The sequence below is a fragment of the Rhinoraja longicauda genome, chromosome 33 (assembly GCF_053455715.1).
Source record: "Rhinoraja longicauda isolate Sanriku21f chromosome 33, sRhiLon1.1, whole genome shotgun sequence".
Taxonomy (NCBI): Eukaryota; Metazoa; Chordata; class Chondrichthyes; order Rajiformes; family Arhynchobatidae; genus Rhinoraja; species Rhinoraja longicauda.
Window position 1 is genome coordinate 2,729,020 of NC_135985.1, and position 26,299 is coordinate 2,755,318.

At 38.0% G+C, this 26,299-nt stretch overlaps 1 protein-coding gene across 4 annotated transcripts in view; it reads left to right on the forward strand.

The window, feature by feature from the left end:
- LOC144608854 (RNA polymerase II elongation factor ELL) overlaps window positions 1-26,299 on the forward strand; it is a 79,809-nt gene that overhangs the window by 11,469 nt on the left and 42,041 nt on the right. For all 4 annotated transcript variants that reach the window (XR_013549245.1, XM_078427036.1, XM_078427035.1 and 1 more), the window contains exons 3-6: window positions 16,910-17,040; window positions 20,955-21,118; window positions 22,160-22,425; window positions 24,543-24,667. Coding sequence is in view for 3 of the 4 variants with exons in the window: in XM_078427036.1 (XP_078283162.1) it covers window positions 16,910-17,040; window positions 20,955-21,118; window positions 22,160-22,425; window positions 24,543-24,667 (686 nt within the window). In the remaining variant the exon portion in view is untranslated. The remainder of the gene's footprint in view (window positions 1-16,909; window positions 17,041-20,954; window positions 21,119-22,159; window positions 22,426-24,542; window positions 24,668-26,299) is intronic.

Consider the following 26,299-nt stretch of genomic DNA (forward strand, 5'->3'; position numbering starts at 1 on the left):
GATGTTTTTGGCCACCGCCATTACATGTAAAGTGGGCTCCAAACCCAGATATTCAACCCAAAAACCAGATATGCATCTCCCTTACATTTTCAAAGAATGCCCACACACTTTTCGCAAAAATCCACGTAACCACTTTTAATACATCTCTTAGTAAACTGGAAGTAAATCCGGTTTATGCCTTGTTACAGTGAAGCTTGGTTTTTAAGTAACCCATACAAGATGTTATAGTTCCAAACTCTCAAGTACTTACCGACTTGTCAGTGATTTCAGCGAAAATTAGGACGCCGGAGAAGCATTGACAGCGTGGGAATTTTCACGATGTTTCAGAAGACGCTGTAATCTCGACCTGACTCGGCTAATATTTCCCCCAAAATACATTTAAAATACAAACAAAATCTTACCTTTCAAAACGCAAATAAGATGGTGTCCGATGGGCAGCTTTCATTAGGAAGATAGCGCTGGACAATTGAACGTCTCCTGTATTTAACCAGCAGACGCTCCGAAGACACGAAGGGTCATCAGGCTGCAGCACCGTCAGCAGAAAACTGACAAACTACTCTTGCACTTTTTTATAAAATGTTTTTATAAGTTGACAAATCCACCAGACATGAAAACAGCGGGTTAATGATGCCTGCTTATGTACGTAACGATTTGGACACGGAGAACAAAGTAAGCACATTATGTCTCGTTTGCTTTAAAGTATGTTGAGTTAAGAATTTTTGGACATATATATTTTTTACTTGGCTTGAGCATCATAGAAACAAATGAATATCGATCCGAAAAATATTCATTTTTCATGACTTCCAACGGCATCTTACGTACTTAACTCTCAGGACACGATGAGTTACGTACATGAGCATGATATTTTTTACTCTCCCAAATGAATATGTGCAACTAATTTCTCCAAGCAAAGTCGGGTTTGGAAAGGCATATCAAAGGTCCTCAAAAAAAATTTGTTTAGACAAATGTAGGCCATTGCGATACGTATATATTTTCACATAAGTTATGATGTGTAAAAAATGTCACATTTTTGTGTCGAATTATGGGTCAAAATCAACAGTTGAAGAAAGTCTGGAACCATAAGTTTATATTATGTATTACATGGCTATATGAAGTACCACATACAAGCAAAACTTTCCCATCAAGTAAACAGAATATACTTTTGCAGACAAATGAAAATAACGTTAAAAAATCTCTCCAGTATCATATTTTTATACATATCCAAGCTGTGAGTAGGGCTGCATTCCTTTTCAGTGCACATTTAGATACAACCCAGATATATTATCGGACAAACAACATTAAGCCTGTGTCATTCATAAGCTGTGTTTCAATGCTGAAAATATTTTTTCTTTCAAGACAACATTGGAAAATAGCCCACCCTTGCAAGGATTTGAAGACATCCTCTCTGTAAGTGTCCATTATACACACTTGCACAGATTCAGTTTAGATTAGCACATACGTCTCCGATCAGCTCTTACATTTTCACTAAACTTTGAAACGTATTCTGACAGTTTACTTTGAGACCTGAAGTTTCAATTCCTCAGGGAACTTTTAATATTTTCATTCATGTTGCTGCTGGAGAAGGATTTGCTATTCTGATTATTTTATATTCCTGTCGTCTGTGGTATTGTCCGCCTGGAAGGAATGGATAATGCAGGAAGGAAAACTCCAAGGAAAAGCTAGTTTTATATAAAAACACAGCTTTACTGTGTATTGGAAGTATGATTTACAGATTAACGTAAAATAGAAAATACTAGACATAGCTGGCAGTCAGACACCATCTATAGTATGCAACTATAGCAAGTTATAGGAAAGTTAGCAGAATGTTATTGTTTATTTCGAGGGAGTTATGCTCATGTTATATGGAGCATTGGTGAAGACTACATCGAGAATACATTTTACACTATTGTTCTTATTTTAAAAAAAACGATATATTGGAAATAGTTCAGAGAAGATTTATTAGATGAATATCCAGAACAGGCAGGTCACCAAATTAGGCCTCATCTAGCACTTATCAACACATCGTGGAGATAAGCATAACCAGTTATGGTTGATTTGATTGAAACATATAAGATCCTGAAGGGAGTTGGTACGGTGGGAATGAACTCTTGTGGAAGAATTTAGAAGGTTGATGTTAAAGGAGTGTGAGTTGAAGAGGTAAAATTAAAGCAGAAAGAGGAACAGAGTGAATGTTTCAAGTCCTACAAGGTGGGGGGGGGGGGGGGGGGGGTGGGAAGGAGGGAAGGAGGAAGGGAGTATGTAGTTGCAAAATGCGGAGCTGAAAGACCTGCCAGACAGATCAGTCTGGGCGTGTCCTCCACTCACAGAGGGGACAAATGAGGAGAAAAAAACAAACAACATGACTCGGGCAGATTAATGCCTTTTCGGAGGGTTATCCAAAACATTCAAGACTGAAAGTATGGATCGTAGTGGTGACGAGAAAGGAAGAGAGACATAAATATGATGGTTACAAGAGTTTGGATGTAAGGCTGAAGGATGCAACAAATTTAAGAAGAGTTGTGACTTGGGAAGATTTTGGGATTGCAGGACAACATTCACTCAAGTCCTTTAACAACTTTAATGGTAGTGCATTGAATGTGCTGTATGTGATTGATTGTGATTAATGTGTTACATTTTCAAATTATGAAGGGGCGCTGGCAGCCTAATTAAATTACATTGTGAAAAAAATACCAGAACCATAATGTGGGCAGATTACTTATTGACCTTTTATTACATATAACCAGGTTCCTGACATCCAGTCTGCCAAAAGTCAAGTGCGTAGGAGGAACTGCAGATGCTGGGTTTACACCAATGATAGACACAAAAAGCTGGAGTAACTCGTCTCTGGATAGAAGGAATTGTGTGACATTTCAGATCGAGACCTTTCTCTCGACCCAAAACGTCACCCATTCCTTCTATCCAGAGATGCTGCCTGTCCAGCTGAGTTACTCCAGCTTCTTGTGTCAAAAGTCCAGTCAAGAATGATTTATTGCCCTGAAACAGAACAATGAAATTCTGACTTAGTAGCACAACAAATATATAAACACAGTACCCTGTAAACACCAGAATAAACAGCAAAAAAGTTCAATATATTTAAAAAAATGAACAAACAGTATTAGTGCAAAGCCAAAAACAGTGGTCCCAAGTCTTTGTAGTTCAGAGCTTATCTGGAGGTTGTAGTGTTTAATAGTCTGATGGCGGTTGTAATCTGAAGAGTAGCTATATAAACATAGCACAAAAAGTAAGGAAATTTGTGTTTGGTAGATTATTTCTTTGTTGTAACAATGCCTCTTGGCAATAAATCTTATACCGTTGGAAAGCCTGTTTATTTCCCTTTTAAATGGTGCCACATTTGTAAGGAACATGCATTTGTGGGATGAGCAGCAGAGCTGAGTATATGGGTTGCGCCCATGAAAAATTTGCCAAATCTTCTCTGCCAATGCCAAACAGCTTATTCTGCTGTTGCTATTGACTCTTGTTTTGAGCTTCTGGTACCCCCAGGTGCTGACAATCAGGTGCCTGATTGGCACCTGATTGGCAGCATCTGTGAGCATGGGCCCTGCTACAGTGGTCAGTAGGTGTCTGTTCCAAGAATCGGCATGCCACGTTTGACTGATCTGGATAGGGCTGTGCGATAGGGCAACTTCAAGCTGGTGTTCCGCAAAACCAAGTTGCGGCATTATTTGGAGTGAGCCCTAGTACCATCTCCAAAGTGAAGGCCAAGTTCCATATAACGGGGGATGTCAGAGACAGGCCGCGAAGTGGGCGTCCCAAGAAGACGACACCCGAAGAAGACTGTTTCCTCACCCTGTCAGCACTTAGGAACCGTAGGCTGTCTTCTACAGATTTGCAGTCAAGGTTTGCAGGACGATATGGCCGACGGCTCTCTGCCCAGACAATTCGGAACAGACTGCACGCAGCCGATCTCCGGTCTCATAGGGCTGCCAGGAGGCCTGCCATGACTGCCCTTCACCGTCAGGCCCGTTTGCGCTGGTGTCGGCAACACGTGCACTGGAACCTGAACATGTGGAGGAAGGTTATGTTCAGCGATGAGTCCAGATTCTGCCTACGGCAGTTGGATCATAGGGTCAAAGTGTGCAGAAGACGTGGAGAACGCTATGCTGATTGCTGCACCGATAGAGTAACATCTTTTGGTGGAGGCAGTGTGATGGTGTGGGGCGGCATCTCCCTCACTGGAAAAACGAGGCTTGTCATCATTGGAGGCAATCTCAATGCAGAGAGATATCGAGATGAGATTCTGCAACCAGTGGCAATCCCATATCTCCACAGTCTGGGACCGAACTCTATCCTCCAAGATGACAATGCTCGCCCCCACAGAGCAGGGTTTCTCAGAGACTACCTCCAGAATTTGGGAGTGGAGAAGATGGAATGGCCTGCCAGCAGTCCTGACCTCAACCCCATTGAACACTTGTGGGATCAGCTTGGGCGTGCTGTTCGTGCCAGAGTGACCAACACAGCCACGTTGGCTGACTTGCGACAAATGCTGGTTGAACAATGGGATGCCATCCCACAACAGTGTGTGACCAGCATGAGGAGGAGGTGCCAGGCTGTTGTGGCTGTGTATGGTTCTTCCACACGCTACTGAGGCTCCCGTTTATTAAATGAATAAATTGTTAAATTGCCAATATGTCTTGTTTCTTCAGACTTCAATCATCCAATCCACCAAACAACACCAAACAAGAGTCAATGGCAGAATAAGCTGTTTGGCATTGGCAGAGAAGATTTGGCAGGTTTTTCATGGGCTCAACCCACATACTCAGCTCTGCTGCTCATCCCACAAATGCATGTTCCTTACAAATGTGGCACCATTTAAAAGGGAAATAAACAGGCTTTCCAACGGTATAAGATTTATTGCCAAGAAGCATTGTTACAACAAAGAAATAATCTACCAAACACAAATTTCCTTATTTTTTGTGCTATGTTTATATTGCAAATGTATCAGTGTGCACAATGTAATGATTTTGATAACTTTTTAAAAAGGTAGGGACAAGACTTTGGTAAGAAATGAAGACAACATAGCTGAACAACAAAGCTTGTGCAGCTCAGAGCTCCAAGGGCTAAATTGGTCGTCTTTAAGAGTAAAGTGCAATAATAAAAAAAAGTGATTTAATAATTTAAATAATGGATGCAAATATGACTCTGATTAAATATGCTTACCAAATTTCTGTTTTAATACAAAGGAAATCCTCAAAAATCTTGGTCATATGAGATTAGACTTAATTTCATTACAATGCAGTGCCCAGAAACCCATGAAACCAATGATTCTCAATATCTTATCCATTTTAAGCTCTCCCTTCAACATGTTCCATTTCTGGTCTCTGCACGCCAGAAAGTTCAAGTGAACTTGCTTGAGGCAGCCAAATTAACTCCACTTGAAAAAAACTTTCAGGCCTGTGTATGTATGTCTGCAATTGATTCTGCAAATCTGGAGTATGTTAACTCATTTCTTAATAGTTAATAATAAATTCACTTTTGGGAATGTAAATAATTTCTGTTTTCATAATATACTGCCACATTTTAGAGTTTAAGTAGTTCACACAGAATTAATTTAATTCTTCAAAAATTGAATGAATTTGACGGTGATATATTGCTGGCAAATGTCCATTCATTGAATTTCATAACAGACCATTAACAGCAGAGACTAATTAACTTGACACAGGATACACTCAGGCAGTTGTCATTAATTCTCTCACCTTGCATCTCTTTACATTTTCCCACTTGCAAGGGTAGCCTGTTAGTTCATATTTATGGAAGGGGAATGCCTGGGAGTTTATAAAAACTTATTAAATAACCTTATTATAAAAGTTTAAAGTTTACAAAGGGATGGATTGTGTCGGGACTGGTTCTGTGTTCGGAATTGATGTCCGTATTCAGCAGAACCTGCATGAAGCAACAGTAGTGAGTTTGTCTTGTTGATCCTCTGCACCCTTTAGCTGTGCAACTGGGCCTCGAGCACTGTAGTGCGGATGCCTTATGCTCATTTATGTTACCTCTTTAAATAAGGTCAAGGTGTAATTGTATGTTAAATTATATAATTATTAATGACTTAGTATAGATATGTTATTACAAGATAAAATAAGATCTATTCTAGGTGTAGTCTTTCATTGCTGTACATGTGTCTTGGGCAGATATCACAGAAAATGCATATTTGACAAAATCGGTAAAGATTTACATTTACATAAAATCTTGATCTTCAATATTGTTCATGTATGCTGTAGACCTTTAGAAAATCTTTGCCTTGCACCTGGAAGGAATTGAATAATTAGTGGAAGCTCTGGTATATTGCTGAAGACACTCGCAACCAGGACAGAATTCCCCCCCGTTCTCACCTTCCACCCCACCAGCCAGCGGATCCAACATATCATCCACCAACATTTCCGTCACCTACAACGGGACCCCACCACTGGCCATATCTTCCCATCCCCTCCCCTCTCTGCGTTCCGCAGAGACCGTTCCCTCCGTAACTCCCTGGTCCACTCGTCCCTTCCTACCCAAGCCACCCCAACCCCGGGCACTTTCCCCTGCAACCGCACGAGATGCAACACCTGTCCCTTTACCTCCCCCCTCAACTCCATCCAAGGACCCAAACAGTCTTTCCAGGTGAGACAAAGGTTCACCTGCACCTCCTCCAACCTCATCTATTGCATCCGCTGCTCTAGATGTCAACTTATTTACATCGGCGAAACCAAGCGCAGGCTCGGCGATCGCTTCGCTGAACACCTGCGCTCGGTCCGCATTAACAAAACTGATCTCCCGGTGGCCGAGCACTTTAACTCCCCCTCCCATTCCCAGTCTGACCTTTCTGTCATGGGCCTCCTCCAGTGCCATAGTGAGGCCCGCCGGAAGTTGGAGGAGCAGCACCTCATATTTCGCCTGGGCAGTTTGCAGCCCGGTGGTATGAACGTCGACTTCTCCAACTTTAGATAGCTCCTCTGTCCCTCCCTTCCCCTCCTCCTTCCCAGATCTCCCTCTATCTTCCTGTCTCCACCTATATCCTTCCTTTGTCCCGCCCCCCTGACATCAGTCTGAAGAAGGGTCTCGACCCGAAACGTCACCCATTCCTTCTCTCCCGAGATGCTGCCTGACCTGCTGAGTTACTCCAGCATTTTGTGAATAAACACTAAGTGTACTTTTGATTATCCATACTCGGAGTGTGTAAAAGCATTCATAAAACATTGATCATGTTGGATTTTAACTTGCTTGGCATAACCCACTAACTTTGTGTATGTTTGTTAACCTTTGTACTTGTGTTATGTAATGCATGTTACTTTTCACCCCTGCAAGCATGGCATGTTTGCAATTTGAACAGTTGGCACATGATGTCCTGAATTTTCAGGTTGGAGCTGGAATAAATATTTTGTTCTGTGACTTAATTTAAAACTTAGACCTACCTACAAGTTTAAAGAGATCTTGAGTGTAAGAAGACATATGAAACTGCCTATGTGCAAAAATGGGAGAACTGCTGGAGGAACTCATCTGTGGGTTGGTCCAGATGAAGGGTCCTGACCAGATCGTCAACTATCAATTTATTTCCACCTGATTCTGCTTGACCTGCTGAGTTCTTCCATGGATCACTTTTTTTGCTGCAGAATCCAGTACCTGCAGTCTCCTGTGCTCCTGTCTGCTGCCCTCAGTGGAAAAATAATTGGTTTGAAATATTTATTTTACTTTTCCATTCCAGGTACAGCATTGTAACTATTAATGTTGCTCATTGTTGCCGTTTGATAGTGTTACAGCACTGGGACATATAAAACAGATTCACCCTCCCTAACCTAATGTCACATCTTTACATCTTCAGATTGTCTTGTTAAATATTTCAAAGATAGGTTAGTTGAAAAATAAATCCCTTTTTTCATTATCGTTTCAAATGCAGTACAGAATAAATTCAAGGCAGAGTGAAGTGCTTTCCATGTTATTTCATCAAACACTGTCAGTGCAGGTACTGTAAAGTTAGACATTGATTAAAACTTCCCATACACTGCTTCATGACACAATCCCAGTTTTGACTTGTCTTATGTTTCATTTAATTTTCTACTCTACCTCTCTCTGCCCATCCTTTCTCTCCAAACCCAAGCAGCCTCCCTATCTTTCCTCTGTTCTTCCCACCCCCTCCCAGTCCCCCCTTCTCTCCCATCTCACCTCTTCACCTAAATCAGTCTCTATGCTCGTGTATATTGCCATATGCAGTAGGTTATACTGAGACACATGTCCATACAGTACTAGGTCCATTTGATGCAGAATGTAGTTGCCTCTGAAGCAAAGTAATCCTAACCCCAAAATGTTGTTGATACAAATACAGCCAGGACAGCTAGAACACAGTTTAAAAATAATGATAATATCTGTTTACATTCTCCAATTGAAATCTGGCCATCTTTACAGACAAAATTAGCATCAGTCACATTGTATATCTCAATTTCTCAGCTGTATCTCTGGAACTCTCGCATCATGAATGAGTTAGGTAATGGGATTGCTCTACCAAGAGCTAGCATAGATTGTGTGGACCAAATAGCTGCCACTTTTGCTTTTATAATTCCGTTATATTCTCTTTTTGAAAAGAGGGCTAAATCGACAGCAACTTACAATTATTATCAGTCTGAAGAAGGGTCTCGATCCGAAACGTCACCCATTCCTTTTCTCCAGAGATGCTGCCTGACCCGCTGAGTTACTCCAGCATTTTGTCTCTACCTTCGATTTAAACCAGCATCTGCAGTTTTTTTTCCTACAATTATTCCATTTTCAGTGGGATACGTTTGCTATTAGTTACCATAATTGACTTTTCTGTAACAATTTTGTGCAAATCAAGTAACTTCTCAAAACTAACAGGTATGCTAAAAATAGGTTGCTGACTGTATGAAATAAACAGGCAGGTTTTCAGCTATAAAACGGAGCCGCAAATTGTGTGCAACTTGCTTCTAATTTCATAAACATCTCGTACATTTGAGCATTGCATGCTGGGATAAAAAGGCAGAATTTTTACTAGTGTTTTAAATATCTGAAAAGTATGCAATAGAAGTAGGAGCTTAAATACCATGAACCTTGTAAAGCATATTTCAAACTCCCACATATTTGAAATATTTGTGAGATAGTGGCATTTGGAATAAAATGTGCTCATATACAATTACTGTTCCTGGACACGTTTTTTCACATAACACGCCATTATTGTATATTTAAAGAAATAGCTTACATAATCATTTCACTCAGGCCTTGTCTACCAAACAATTTTCAGGATATTTACTGAATGGCTAGTTTGTAAATAGTTCTGAATGGTTGCCTTATGATTTTAAAAAAGCTGATTTAATTTTAAAATATTAAGCAATTATTTAATTATTCCAACTCCTGAGACGAAGCAAGTTCCAGATAAACAGTGGTCTGCAAATATGTTTTTTAGTGACATTCATAACAAGTGCAGTTGCTGAACAGGGTCAAGTACCCCTGAGCTGTAGTACTAGCAAATATATCCTCCTTCACACAAACCAAAGAGAATCAGAGACACTTTGCACACCAATCATAGTTATTTATTATTTTTACAATGAAATGATAATTATGTATTCTGAAATTAATCAATAAATTAAATGTGATTTCATGAAAGATGTCTTGCAAACAATTTATCTCAGAAATGCCGATATCAGCTGAGGGATTTTCTGTGGGGCTTGAAATTTGAGCAAATCCTGAAATCTCCGTTAATTTCATAACATAACAATGAACATTGCAGTTTTTAGGTTAATGCCATCACAATATGGACATCTGACATAAGAACTAGATATCTGGTCAGCTGACATAAGAACGAGATCTTCAATTTTTTTATTCATTGATTTATGATTCATTTCGGTTCATGAAAAAACATAGTTTTTGTGTTTGAGTCCTTATTTGGTGCTGTAATACAGAAGATAAAATAAATCATAATTGCTGCTCTATTCCCCGTTCGGAAGTTGCCATTATTTGTATTGGGAGGAACTTTAGATGCTGGTTTACATTGAAGATAGACACGAAATGCTGGAGTAACTCAGCAGGACAGCAGCATCTCTGACAAGCAGGAATGGGTGACGTTTAGGGTCAAGACCCTTCTTCGAATTGAGACAGTCTCTCCTTTTCTCCAGAGATGCTGCCTGTCCGGTTGAGTTACTCCAGCATTTTATACCTATCTTTGCCATTATTTGTATGTAAGATTGGAAAATCAGTGCTGTTTCACACAGATCATTTGAAAGATCCTAGCAACTCACCAAAGTTCATTTGACAGTCTGCCTCTCCCGTACCAACTATGTCTTCTTCACAGGTACAAGGCCAAGCAGAAATGTAGAAATGCCACCACCCTTTCTACAACACCCTGAATTGAATGGTTGTGGTTTCATCAGAACTGGGGCAGAATATCTCGTTAGTCAGCACTTCACAGTAAGGACTGCAGTTGTTTAAAGTGGTGCTTAACCACAATTCTTTCAAAAACAAGGAGGAATTGGCAGTAAACACTGGATTTGCCTGTGATGCCTTCATCCTATGTATGATTTTTTTTGGGGGGGGAAATCAAGGATCTTATTCTCACCTGACACTTGTACAAACGAGAGCTCAGCTGAGGAGCCATGGGTTAATTTAAGAAACCTATATTTATACTGTTTTGTTTCTCTATCCAGGACCCTGAAGAAAATAATGGGGCCCCTGCTGCTGTTCAAGCTGAGAGCAGGCTTGGCACACAATGGGAACCTGGGATTTACTTGATCTTGAGACTCAGCTGCTCACCAATTTAATCAGCCGAGCCTTTTGTGCATTCACTTAATTTTAATAAGCGGCTCAGCAAAGGATGAGCACACTTTACACAGAGCAAAAGTTTAACAAAATAAAATATCTCGGTAGAATATTAATTGTTGCAATCTAACTTCTGGCATGGTATCTACACTTGATTAGTTTTAAAAGCCTCTTTGATGGAATGATGTTTTGTTTAATCTGTTTAACAAGAAAAGCCCATGGGTGCGCTTTCAGTTGCTATTTAAAGAAGAGATCTGGCTAGGGAATTGTGCTGATAACAAAAACTATTCATGCAAACCAGTCGCCGGGAGGAGTGGCATTATACCTGACATGCAGAAACAGAATAGAGCATAAGCTTGTAAGCAAGAATGAGGCTACTCAAGCATTTTGGGTTTTTTTCAGTAAAACAATTGCAAAGTTTTTTACATCATTGCTGCTTAAAATTTCCATTTGGGGCTGAAAAAATACGTTATCTGATTTAACATTTTTGATCGTCCTTGCACTGTTTAAAATACTCTACGGATTATAATTTAATGCTTTGCATTTTTATAGAACCTGTTCTTTAGAATGGTGTGGCTCATATAAGCTTGCAAATGAACATTGGGATGGCTTATTTTAGTTATGGGGAGGAACTAAGTTGGTTGGGTTTGTTTCCTTTGAATTGGAGGAGGCTGAGAGAGGATCTGACCTGATAGAGATATACAAAACATGAGAGTAAGGGTAGATGATAAGAAACATTTCCTTATGGCAGAAGTGCCTAAGAGTAGAGGTTGTAGGTTTAAAGTGATAAGTAAATTTATAAAGGGAATCTGAGGACAATTATTTTTCCCTCAGCGGGTGTTACAATTTGGATTGTACTGCCTAAGAAGGTGGTAGAGGCAGGTACTCTCACATTTCAGAAACGTCTGAATGAACACTTGAATTGCTAAGGCATTATAGGCTACAGACCAAATGCTAGCAAATGGGATTAGTATTGTTAAGACATGATGGACATGATAAACTGAAGGTCTTGTTTCTGTCCTGTGTGGCTCTATACAGGGAATTATCAGAATATAACAGTTCTCGAGATACGAGAAAATATTCTTGTTAGCTCTTCTCTGAATAAAACTGAGTTAATTGAAAGGAATAAAAAGTGGCTTGAGATTATGAAAATCATGGTGGACAGTGATCGCCTGACATTACTGTATGTGTGATATCAGATGCAATATTTCCACAGAATTTATGAGATCATGCAAACAAGGACAAAGTTGAGACCTTGCCACAAGTATCAGAATCCATATGTAATTGTTTTTGTTCTGCAAATTCTGCATTGTATTGGAAGACAGGAAATAGACTGTTTGAAAACACCAAGTTTAGGTAGAATTCCAAGAAGAGGAAACTCCCTTCATTATGTGTGGAACTAAGCACGATTGCAATGTTTGAATGTGGAAGGTTGCCTTATCTGACTGTGATCCTGGCATTGGCTAACAAGCACAGAATTGGAAAAAAAACGAATTATTGCAGATTGTGAACTTTTAAAACACACCTAGTTGGCGAACTGATTGAACTATCTTAATGAACTTTTTCTCTCGTTTACCTTGTACTATTGAAAAAGTCTTGTTGGTTGGAAGTTGACTTGTATCTTGTATTAAGAAGTGTTAGGTGTTACTTGCATGTTTTCAATTGTTATTTTATATTTTAGATATTTTAATGATTGAGTTAATTCATTATTTTTTTAGTCTTTGAATGTTTCTAAATGTTGGGACCATTCAGTGCACTTGACAGCTGACTGTAGTTGGTTTTAGTTTTTTTTCCTCATGTTTGTGGTAAAGCTTGTTCTGGCCCAATCACTTGTTTTTTTTTGACCAGTAAGGTCCTGCTGCCAGACAAGGTCTAATTGGGGCAGCTTTGGGCAACAAGTTGACATCAACTGATCCAGAAAAGACAATGTCATACTTAGTAGATGGGCATTGAATGAAGCCAACTCATCATCAGCAGCAAGTCCTGGCTATTTGTTGCTTAAATGCTTTCTTTGCATTCAAATGCTTCAGTAGACATCCTCTCAGTGACTTATTCAACACAGTATTCTAGTGGACAGCACATTTCGTCGTTTGTGGATCTGATCTAATTGTCATTACAGAAATATGGCAGCTGTATGACCAGAATGAGAAACAAAATATTCTAGAATATTTATCACTTGGGAAAGACAAGTGAAAAGGAAAAGCAAACATCGTCAATAAGGATTGACATAGTAGAACAGATGGTTTAGGAATAAAATCAATGTAGGTGGAGCTGAGAAGTGGCTGGGGACAGAGAACATTATTAAGAGCTGTTTACCAGCCTCCAAATAGTAGTTATGATGTAGAACATGGTATAAATCCGGAAAATAATAATGCATGTAATGAATAATTCTGAAATCACAAGGGATTTTTATTTACATATAGACTAGGCAAATGAAATTTTATTTACGTATAGACTAGGCAAAATAATGTTTAGGATGAATTTCTAGAATATATATATATATGAGATCAGCATAGTGAAGAACTGTGGCAGGAGCAGTATAGATCTCGTATTATACTGAAGAACAGAGTCAACTGATAAATTTAGTTTAAATGAATCCTTAGGAATGAATGGCCTTCATGTTATTGAATTTAACATTAAGTTTGAAAGTGATGGGCTTTCAATCTAAATAAAGGAAACTAGGAACCTATAAGGAGAACATAGGCTGTGGTACATTGGGAAATTGAATGGGTATGACAGTAAATAGCATTGGTTATTAACGCATAATGCAATTGCAACAAATCTATTTTCCTTTAAGGCACAAAAACACTTTGGGAAAAGTGATCCAGCCATCAGTAATAGTTGGAATTAAACATTCAAATCAAAGGAGAATGTTTTTTAAGTTGCCAGAAAAAGTGGTCAGACTTCAGATTGGGTGGTTTTTAAGAGTTCGACTAAGGATAACCTAGCCAAGAAATTAATGAAGAAAGAAAGAAGAATGTGAGAATACATTAGCAGGAAACATTTTTAAAAAATTGTAAGATATTACATGTGTGGGAAAAGTAAAAGACTAGCGGGGCAAATGTGGATCACTTATGGACAGAGATAGAAGTATTTATAATGAGGATTGTGAAAATGGCAGGGAAAAATAAGTTTCTCTGTCTTCACAGAAGGAGGCACAAGAATACATCGATTGGAGTTATTTGGGATATATCTAGTAGAATAGTTGTAAGATTGATCATTGTTGAGTAATCCAGTAAAGGATGGATCTTTATTCTTGTACCTCAAGTACTGGTACTATTCCACACTTTGTTCTTTCCCAAGTATAGTCACAATTGGTAGCTGCTATATTGGCCAAAACCCTTTCATCATACCATTGCCTCCTGCCCTCGGCAATCATATTTTCTGATCTGTCTAACATACTTTGATTTAAATATATCTGCTCAGCTTAAAAAAATTGTCCAACATACTATCTTGTTTGGATGTCAAATCTGTACCCCAAAAGCCAAAAAGGTTTTGTTCTGTAGATCATATGCTTTGTGCTACACAAGTGGAGAAGATGTGTTCCAAGCTACATTCTCAGCTTTCATTGGTATGAGATCAATCTCAATAAATGGTTCTTGCTGTGGAAACATTTATTTAACTGGATATGAATATCTTTAAAAGTTTTGCTTTCCTTGTATGCTTATACATACTCTGCTGCTAAGCAGTGTAAAATGATTCTATTCCAAAATAATTTTAGGAAGTTATTGCTTGGACATTTCTAACATGCAAAACAGAGCTGCATAACAATATGATAACTGAATGCATTAGAAATTTACGTTTAAAACCTTTTTAGAACTATCATTTACAGCTCGTTCTGTAAATTCTAAGGGGATATTTTTTGCTATTTGAGTATTGTCTGGACAGCAATGTATCTACACCTTCTAAGACAATGATAGATGGAATAATTTGCTTCCTTTGTCAGCAGTTTGCCAAATATTTGAAGTGAAAGTAGTAAGGAGTGATCTTGTAGAGGCAAATAGAATCACAAAGGCGATCAGGTGGATGTTACAGGTCGTTTTCCAGGGTAGCTGACTATAAAACTATAGAGCACAGATTTAAAGTGAACAAAGAAAGATTTTAAAAGGATCTGAGGGAAAACATTTTCACATAGCAGGTGGAGGGTATATGGAATGAGCTGCTAGTGGAAGCTGCAGAATGGGTACACCAACAAAATTTTAAAGATATTTGGACGTTCATGGATAGAGAAGGCTTAAAGGGATATGGGCTGAATGCAGGAAAATGGAGCTCGCTTTGAACGGCATCTTGGCCAACGTGACATGTTAGACTGAAGGGCCTTTTTTCATGCTATAAGACTCTTATGACTAAATTGAGAGATTTTAGTAATTTACATTCAATGTATAACCTGGACTTCTTGCAACCCGCCCAAGGGAAAAATATTCCCAGTGCCTGTAATACTTTGGACATTTGTTGCTTGGAGTACATTTATTGTTGTGAAAAGAAATTCAAGCCCGATGCTCCCTAAAAAAAATTGGATAATTTTAATTGTTTACAGATGTGTCCAGACTTGAAAAAAGAACAGATGTCTGGAACTACCCATTGAATCATGCAAAATGTAGAGGAGAAATGCCTTCACCTTTAGATGGGTAATCTCTCAGTGGAACTGGGTTACTGCACATAGTTGATTTGGATGGGTGGAAGGTCTTTCCAGAATTTCTGCAGTCTGGTATAGTGACAGATTTACTGAGAGCTATTAGAGCCATCAGTGATACTTGATGAAATACAAGTCAATTGCTTTCAAAAGAAAATAGTAAAGTTGTTTGAATGTTCACAACTACTATAGTAAAAAGTTGTAAAACAGAAATATAGACATTTCGGTTCAACAAAAAGCGCAAAAACTGTTGTAGTTGGGTGCTGGTGTCATAACCTAGGACAACTTGGCACAGAAATGGAAGCTTATCCATAAACATGAATACCTCCCTGAAGCAGAGCGACTTGCCGTTCATGTTATGGCAGATGTTGCATATAATGTCTGTTTGTGGGACCTTAGGCTTTTTATCTAAGTTTTCTAATCCAGTTTAATCGTTTTGCCCTTCTATTTATTATCTTGCTATCCAATTTAAAAAATGCAGTCTTTAATGTGCATTTTGATTTTCACAGAACATATTTACTTTTTATTGATCTACGGTATTAAATAAATTGCACTTTAAAGTATTTTAAATTTATATACAAATGTACAATTTACATAAAAAGATGTTGTGAATATTGAGCCAAGGCTAATAGCATTAAATGCATCTCTGTGTTATGTCAGTTTTCATTCTGCATTTTTTTAATGCAATCTGTTTCCACAATGGTATGCCTAAGGTTACTGTATTAAATGTTTAGATCACTGTGCACTCTGAAATTGCTTATTTTTGTTTATTCTGACATCATCTAGAAATTTACTTTTCCTGAACTCTGAATTTTCTTGGTGATGCCAATGTTTGCAGCATTGCTAGTGTTTCAGCAAATGGCTGGTAGATCAGGTGGATTATTACAGGTCTTTTTACCAAAGTAGATGAGTATAAAACTAGAGGGTATAGATTTAAAGTAAACAAGGAAAGGTTTAAAAAGGAACATTTTCACATAGCAGGTATGGAATATATATTATGTTTGAGTTTAATATTGTTAATGAATGAGTGAATAAGTTTATTGGCCATGCATATACAAGGAATGTGCCTTGGAGCTCCGCTCACAAATGACAACACAAACATACAGTTAACATTTAAGAATAAAGCATAAACACATCAAAACAATAAGGATACACCATTACGGTCTAAACATGTGGGTGAAAATAAACCAGAGCAAAAAAGAGACTACAGACTTTAGTTATTGAGTAGAATGCTAGTTAACTTGACATCATGTTCAACACAGATATTGTGGGCTGAAGGGACTGTTTCTGTGCTGCACGGTACTGGTCTGTGTTGAAGAATTATTCTGTGTCATTTAATTATACTCGCATACACCATTTATTTTGCTGGAAATGTGGCTCATATAAATGTCGAGGCAAATCATAAATGCAGTGATTTCTCGTGTTATAACATTAACCATTTACAGTAATTATGCTGCACTACATCTGTGTATTGTGATAAAAATTAAGTCATTAAAGCATGGTTATTTTTTCTTGCAGCAGTACATCAAAATACCTGCCCCTAAATCAGAATGCCATGATGGTGTGCGGTGTTTTTCATTCTACCTGTCAACTGACAGCAAAGACAAGCCTCAAGCCAGTTTTGACTGCATCCATCAATATGTTTCTAGGTACAATAAAATATATAGCAGTTAAGGCAAATTCTTATAAGTCGCAGTCAAGTTCCCTTAGTGCAAAGAGCTTAAATGTATCACTCCATTGTTCTTTCTTTCATCCGGTTTATTCTCATAAACATTCTCCAGGCGATCTGAAAGTTCCTTTTTAATCACTTGTTGATTAAATGCAGAGGCTGGAAATCAATATTCTTTTGTGGTGCTTTTCAACATTCGGTCACGTACGAACGTCATTCATTGGTGGCTGGTTAGTTAGAAGAATCATTTTTCAAGTGCTACAATTAAATATTGAAGATGTCAATGGTAGAAGCATAGTTAATTATTGGTTGGAGTTACTATAATCTTTTACCTCATTGATAAAACAGATAGCCAGTTCAATGTTACATCTAAAAAGTGATGGCCTAAAGTATTTATTGTCACCAAAGGATCACGTTGGTCTATTTAACATGATCATGGGTCCGTTGCGTAAGAGAAAAATGATTAGTTTGTGAAATTGAAGGCGTCAGATGCTCACGTATAGCGCTAGCACAAGTTCCTTTGTTAAATGAGCCTTTGTGATCGAGGAAGACCCAGATCCAGCAGCGTGAAATAATTATTCTAGAGAACATTCCAAAGGTCAGGTTGTTGGATAGGGGCTGGGAGTTCAGAGCGAGTGGGTGTAAATAAATATTGAGAGATTGGTAAATGCGGATGGATGACTATCATGAGGTGGAGTTGGATGGGTAGTGCTGAGAAACCACAAGAATGCCAAGTGAATAAGTAAATTAAAGTTAACCCATCTGAGTCAGGTGTCCTCTGCCAGGCTGGAATCTGCTCGGGCGGAAATCTTCAAAAACCAAGTCTTCTCTCTCTTTAGAGGTCTTATTTTTTGGACAATAATCTTGGCATTCAGGTTATAATTTTATACATTTTTATTGGCTTTTTAGATAATTTTGGTCAAATCTGGCTGATTTCCAATATGGTTGATGTTTCAATGAAATTATATAGTATTGTCAATGAGATGATCAACAGCAGTCTAATGATTTGAATAATACGTGTAGATTGCTTATTAATTTTACCTGATTCACCACCAGACTGCTGCATAATCTAGCTACTTGTTTTATCAACTTATTGAAGTATCTACCTGCATACTCAAGAATCATGTCCTGACATGACTTCTGTTGTTTCCTTTTTGATTTCTTCACACACAATTTTAGATTTTCATTTTGCAAAATACCTTTGATGGCATTTGCTACAGTTCAGTTTACAAAATTAATTTGCGTCAATTAGTTTAGCAATTTAATCATTTTGTTTCTGGACGCACTGTTTTCAGATCCATTTTTGCTATTAGATCAATAAATTCTTTTATCTGGTACCCCCAAATCAGGAAAAGGATTCTACTTCCACAATATAGAGCCTAATAGTTATCTTGTATCATTGCAGTGTGTCCTAATCCCATTTTGTCTCAGCAGGTGACAGATAGCAGTATTAAAACAAAGTTGTAAAATGGACAGCAGGCTGCTATTGCCTGTCTGCGCTAGATCATATCTCCTAGAAGCAAGGGACCTATTTACCAATGTTCTAAATCTACTGCTTTGAACAAGATGGCACTATTGATGTATGGAAAGATGTAAAGAGTAACTGCTGCAACTTGGAAAACAGTGGTTTAGAGTTAATAACTGTTGGCAGATTTGTTGAGTAACTGGACACCTGAAAATACAAGTTTCAGGATTTTTTTGGTTTGTCGGCTAAAACAAATAGTTATTTTAGCATGTGGGGGAGGTGTTTGCGTGGTGAAGGATTAGGTCAGTTTGTGCATTTTGTGCCTGGTCCAAAAATGTCACCAGAGGCATTGATTTCTACTCGGTTGGTTCAGAAAATTAACCCAGGTTAGTTTTCATTTCAGTGGTTTATGTCAGATGCAGAATTAAAGTGGTAGGAGATCCCATGAAGTGAATAATATATTATTTTATTCAGACTTGGGGGAATTTATATCAACTGGAGGAACTTTTTTTAAATTCAGGAACAAGAGGGCATGATCATACTAAGGTAGATAATGGACCAAAGAAGGACTGACCATGGGGTGTGACCATAAACTTGATGGATTAAATATATTAAAAATATGTCTCAAAGTTGGAATGAACATGGGGTTTAAGGAGATAATTATAGAGGCACCCTAAAGAATAGCTGTTGCTCATGGATTTAAAGAGGATGAATGCAGAAGATTCGTCAGTTGGAGTGTTCAGTGGCAGCAGGAGGGATGTGATGGTCTGTCAGACTGGAGGAAAGAAAGAGTAGTTCAGTGTATGTGATTCAACTCGGGTCTGCAAGGAAACTGGTTGACTGAACTTGTGCAAAGGCACAAGCAGCTGAACTTTTGATGAGCTGAGATCATCAAGCTGGGAAGCTGGCCAATGCAGTACTGGAGTAATTAAGGTTTAAAATTGATCAAAGATGTCTACAAGATTTCTAACAGAAGTCCAATGGAACTGTAAATCAGTAAGCTCAGCTTCCCTTTTGCGAATTAAGAATAATATGTGGAGCTTTATGAAACAACAGCTAGAGTCATGGTTATGTGGTTGTTTCTCACACATTGATTGGAGAAACGTATTTATGTATTTTACTTTTACCAGATATTTTAAGATTGGGTGGAATGTGATGACATCTTGGCCTTCAGATACATTTAAATACTTTAAATGAAAATAATATTATATGACTTAACCACAATTCCCAACTGTCTTTCAAGGACCTAGAAATCACTAATCTCGGTACAAATAGACGAGGTTAGTTAAAGGAGATATGTGTTCACCTTATAGTTGGTATCTCCCAACTTTACAGCTTTTGTTGAGACTGTTTTGAGTCAGTGAATGTATGAGTTAGGAGTATGTAAGAAACTGTTGTTCCTTTGTGGTGTATGGGACAAAATAACATAATTACACTTAAAAGTTAGTTTCTTACGGCAATAACTGCTTACAGGGTGATATTAAAAATCAGAAAGACAAAGTAATGCAGGCAATTAATTCTCACATTTAAATCAGACTGTCCCAGGTGCTATCACAAATTTCACAGTGGAAAATTGATTCACCATCACAAAGATCTGCTATTTGGCTCATCCATTTGTACAGTGTCAGTGTTTGCAACTCCTTAAAAGACGCTTGGGAATTGTGGTTAAGGCATAAAATATAATTTTCATTTCAAGTTAAGTATTTAAATGCATCTGAAGTCCAGGATGCCATCACATTTCAAATGCATTTTAAACCCAATGGATCAGTTATATGGTGCTGAGTACACATTTACTCAGGGCAATATGTAATATTTAAAATACTCGTCCACGACCGATTTTCTGTCAACTGGTGGTTCGGACCCTCCTTTACTCCGGATGAAATTACGAGAGGACATTTGAAATCTCCTCCGGAAGACCCCCTGAAAATGTAAGGCAGCCGATCTCAACCTCATCGCGATCGTCAGGTTGAATTTGCCTCCTGCGGGCAGGGCTCTGAAACTCCGGCCCGGTCGGAGCTGGCATATCCGTTCCCAAAGCCAACATGATAATATTCTAAGTGATAAAGATAGATCCACTCTCTGCTCAAGGGATTAGAACATGCTTACATGACAACATCTGTACCATTAAATGAAGTCAGTATGCTATCTATATATGGGCATCACAATGTGAACATTAAAAATTGCAAAAGGACAGACCAGAATATAGGATGTTAAAAATTAGATTGGACTGAGGTACAGCTATATCACTTTTAAAACTTTCTATATTCTGGTGGCTTGATTTCCTTTGTGATATCTAACCATATTTTACACATCTGAAAGTACTGATTTTCTTACCCTATTAGAAGTTTAATCAAATAATATATTTAGTAGCGCTAAAACCTTTAGTTGAATGTTACATTGCTGAATATTGCTTTTGTTGTTTAAACCAGTTTTGAAAGAAACCAACTTGAGTGCCTTGGAAGCATTCAAGATAAAATCACAGTTTGTGCCACTGATGATTCCTACCAGATGACTCGAGACCGCATGTCACAGGTAGAGAAGGAGTCGTGGAGTCGAGCAACTATAGAAATTAAACCAGGGACGTCATATCAAGGTAAAAACACCTTAAAACAAAGTAGTGGTCTCAGTACAGGTACAGGACTGCAATCGTACAGTTCTGTCAGGCAATACATTCGGGAATTTCTGCTGGAATGTAACTTTTGTGTATTTACCAAATCTATGGCATGGTAAATTGATTCAAAGATAATTGTGTGTTTTTGTGTCTGTGTGTGAGAGAGAGAGTGAGTGAGTGACGCCTTTGGAACCCAAGAGTCATTGCAGCATCAGAGACACAAGGGTGGGATTAATGCCTATGCAACATCTCTTCTGGAGGATTTTGGGAGTATTTGCATCCTGTTGTCTGGGACACCTGTGGCTGAGTATCCATTGGATATTTCGGCTTTAATCCCACAGGACTATTTGCAGATTCTATAATGAACCAATTGCCTGACCCCCCAATCTGCATCCCGTCCCCATTAAAACACAGCCAATCCCCTAAACTCGCCCCACTTCCTCCACCACACACCCAGTCCTATTCCAGCCACCACTCAACAAACGTTTTGGGCTGCACTCCTCAAGTTTCTCCTACCACATCAAGAATTGCCTGGAGATTTCTTCTCTGCCTCATATACATGTTGACCTGCTCTTTGATATTTCCTTCCCAATCGTACGTTGGTCAGTTAGTTCCCTAACTTCACCCCTCGAATGTTTGAGCAAGTTGAACTTGTTCAGAAAACTGCCATGGTATTTTTTCAATTGGAAATGTTGATGCTCACATAAAATATGATATTGTATATTATTGTATTTCAATGTACTAAAATAACTTTAATTCACATTATAATGGATGAACATTTGTAGGTTTCTGCACCAAATCTGAAAGCATTATTTTGAAGTCATTAAATGTTTGTTTAACTAATTTCTAAAATAAGCTATACTTTGTCTGGCATGCATGAATTTTATCTTTTACTGTAGCTGTACAGTGTATGTCCACTTAATAGTCCAGTGAATCATGAAAGTATTATTACTTTCTGTAATTTAAAGTAGGCACTTTATGTCTTATTACCCAGCATTTAAATTCCATCTTTTTTTCCTGTAGGTACACGCAAACCAATCAGTGTTCGAAAGCAAACAACAAGCCCGGCGACTGATGGTGTTCCGGTTCAAAAACAATCTCCTACTAGCAATCTATGCCTTGGGGTGAAGAAAAATCATGTCACTTCCATTACCCAAAAGCCACTGAGAGATCGTATCACCCACCTTTTGGCTTTGAAGCCGTATAAGAAGCCTGAGCTAATTGTATGGTTGGAGAGAGAGAAAGCTAACCCAAAGGACAAAGCTGAACTGTCATGTATATTGGACCAGGTGAGAAAGAACAAAGAATTAACTCATTTAACCTAAGGTTCATCACAGTGCATTTAGGCTTCATGTGTAAATTTGGAGGCCTACAATTCACATCCCATGGGAAGCTGATTCTGTGTAGTTTGGCATATAATTCCAAGTAGCAGAATGTGGGTGGTATGAATACATTGCACAACTTTGTGTAATGTACGTTGGTGTTGGAATTAATTTGTTGAACACAATATTTTGTTTGTCATTGTGTACCATTACCAAGTATTTTTGAGACGATCGTTACAAACTTAAATGTTCTCTCAATTTCCTGATGCATTCCATTTAGTCTCAATTATGGTGTAGGATTAGTTGCTCGGCCTGTTTCAGTTTTTAAAATATTTAAGAAATTAAATAATTAATTATAAGGCCTTGGATACGGTTCGATTTGTTAACCTTGTGTAGCTAACTACACACGGGCACAATAACTTACTGATTCTCATTGCTGGAGCAATTTGCACATCATTCACATTGAGAGTTCTTAAATATAATCATGTCACAAAATGGTTTCTATTTTTTGAAAAATAATGTTGCAGGTGTGCTAGTTGGATTGATCAAAGCATTTAGTGGAATCTATTTTTAGAAGATACAGATGCGTTGACAGGCTATTAAGAAACCTTAATAGAAAAAAACAAGGCTAATTGGCAGGTCGCATAATTAATTAACACAAATTGATCTCAAAGGGGATGTAATGTGGAAGAAGAAACTAATTGCCATTAGGATCATTCAATAACTCAATGCAAATTGTTTTTGTACAGCAACACCATAGATGTAAGATTTGACGGTTCTTTTTTTGGATTTGATCTGGAAATGGTTAATAACCCATCTGTTCTCAATTTGACTCCGAATGACTTCAGATAACACCTTCACGATAAACAATTTTGTAGATGTGTAGAACTTTTAAGTCCTCCCATCAGTGCCTGTTTACAGAGTTGCTGCACATCTTAATTGATCTGAATTAGAAACATCACTGGAAATATTCAGCTGTTAACGCAGTGTTTCCAAATTAGACAGTGTTAACTCTTTAATTTTCAAAATTGCTCTGTTTCATTTCCAAATTAGGATAAACATATGTAGGTTATGTTCATTCCAGTGTAGGTATTGCTATTACATCATCACCAATATATTCTTCAGACTGAATATGACTCTTCTTTTAGCTGTTGGTTGCCAGTTTTGGTGCCATCACCTACCACAGGATACAGTAAAGCTGCAGATCTTTACACTAATGTGTTGATTGTGCTTAATGTTCAACTGGCTCTAAGTTCACATTCCATTTTAAGATCTGCTTGTTGCACTCATTCAAGTAGGATTCTTTTCCTGCTATGATGATAATTGGGAAATGAACAAACATTTTTGTTTGAACTCATTTGGATTAAAATTTGGAACCCATTTAACGTTGATTTAATTTGCCACTGAAGGAAAACCCATTGATTGGATCGTATTTTCTTAGTCCAAATAATTGGTTGTGGTCTGCTAAAGGCCATGGATGAATGCATAATGACCTAATAATTCTGTGGATAAAACAAAATCCTTGTTATTTGCCCGTATTTACCGTAAATGCATGCCTTCTGGTATGCAATTTAAGGTATTCAATGGATTCAAATATTTTATATAATATGATGGATTCAAATATTTTATATAATAACATTCATTTAATATAATTTCTTAATTACACTAATTTCATTCCCAAATTCAATTAGTAATCAGGTTTGTAGAATGAGGACTGCTGTGTTGCAGTGAATTTAAACTATTTAAACTATTACCTCTTTAGTATTTTTCCAGTGCTGATGTTTTGCATGACTTGAGACTATTAGTGTATTTCTCTGGATGAGTTTGCATCTAATGATTTTATTGATATCAGACTTTAACTTTATTGTGATATTGAAGCTGAATACACTTTAGAATTTCACAATGGATCAGGGGAAAGTCTTATCAGCATAACTTTCTTTAATTTTTCCCACACACCAAATATTGTGCTTCTCAATAAGTCCCTCTAATTGAAATTAAAAACACATTGTGATTTCAAATTGTTCGTTTTGATAAACTTTTTTAAATTAATTTTCTCTGGGCACGTGTTTTTACTCTCACTATAGGTGGCAAAATTAAATGTAAAAGACAACAGCTACACATTAAAGGATGAACTCTACAAAGAAATTCAACAGGATTGGCCTGGATACAGCGACGAAGAAAAACAACTGATACGGAGACAGCTAATAAGGTAGATTTCTATAAATCTATAAATGTTTCAAGACTTTGCCTTGAAAATACTTTCCTCATTCCTTGCACTTCACAATGTCAGAAATTATTTTTTAAAAGATAATGGAGCAGCCCATCCATACATGAAGCCCAGTCGTGTTTCTAGGGATGGATTATTCAGTTGCTAATTATATTCATGCTAATCCACCCGGCTCCCCTTATTATGTAATATCATTCTCATCACTAAAACCTCTCTCATTCATGATCACGAAGCTCCTCATTGACCAGAAACTTAAGCCACTTGGGTGGCACAGCGGTACAGTTGCTGCCTTACAGTGCTAGAGACCTGGGTTGAATCCAGACTACGGGTGCTGGCTGTACGAAGTTTGGACGTTCTCCCTGTGACCGCGTGGGGTTTCTCTGAGATCTTGGGTTTCCTCCCACACTCCAAAGACGTACAGGTTTGTAGGCTAATTGGCTTGGTATAAATGTAAAATTGTCCCTAGTGTGTGTAGGATAGTGTTAATGTGGGGGATCGCTGGACGGTGCGGACTCAGTGGGCTGAAGCGCCTGTTTCCGCGCTGAATCTCTAAACTAAACTAAATAAAAGTAAATCTGAGGCTTGATGCCATGTTGTAGGTTACTAACCACCTTATTTCTAAAAGCTTTTTAATAATCAAAGTATTAGCATACTTTCCATTTGCCTGGTGCAGCTCGAACAATACTTAAGAAGCTCAACACCATCCAACACAAAGCAGCTCTCATGATTGGCACTCCTTTCACCAACCTAAGCACTTATATAGTTAACCCTGTCTCCAGTGCGTTCATTCCACAAAAAAATTACACTGCACCAACTAATAGTCCCTGCTTTCCCTCTCTCTCCAGCCCTTCCCCATCCCAGTTCTCCCACCAGTCTTACTGTTTCCGACTACATTATATCTCTGTCCCGCACACTCCCCTGACATCAGTCTGAAGAAGGGTCTCGACCCAAAATGTCACCCATTCCTTCTCTCCAGAAATGCTGCCTGTCCCATTGAGTTACTACAGCATTTTGTGTCTACCAACTAAACAATGCTTCTCCAACAACCCGCATCCAGAATCATGTTCTGTACCAACTTGTAGGATACGAACAGCAAATGCATGGTCGAACCATTGCCTGCAGGTTCCACTTCAAATCATCCATTATACTAGGGAATAGATTGACTTTATTTATTGCTGAGTCTAAACCCTGGAATTCCCTATTCAAAAGAATTACAGGAATGTAGATAATTTATGTGAAAGGGGGAAAATGAGGGGGAAAGAGGGAAAAAGAGATTCTGGCTGCAAAAACATATGGGCTGATTAATAATGTGAATAGTTAAGAATATAGCATATTAAAGATAATGTGAAGAAATATGACATTTTACATTTTTATGATATTTTGGATATTATTGGTGTTAATTGCAGAAAGTTTAAAAACTGCTGCAGTCATATGTTAGGAAAGCAAATCTTGTGTTAACCTTCATTACAAAAGGATTAGATGGTACAAATGCATAAGACTTCTCAAAGTTAGACAGGGCCTTGTTTTGACCATATCAAGACTATTGTGCACTCAAGGATCTGCAGATGCTGGAATTTTATGTAAAACACAAAGTGCTGGAGTAACTCAGCGAGT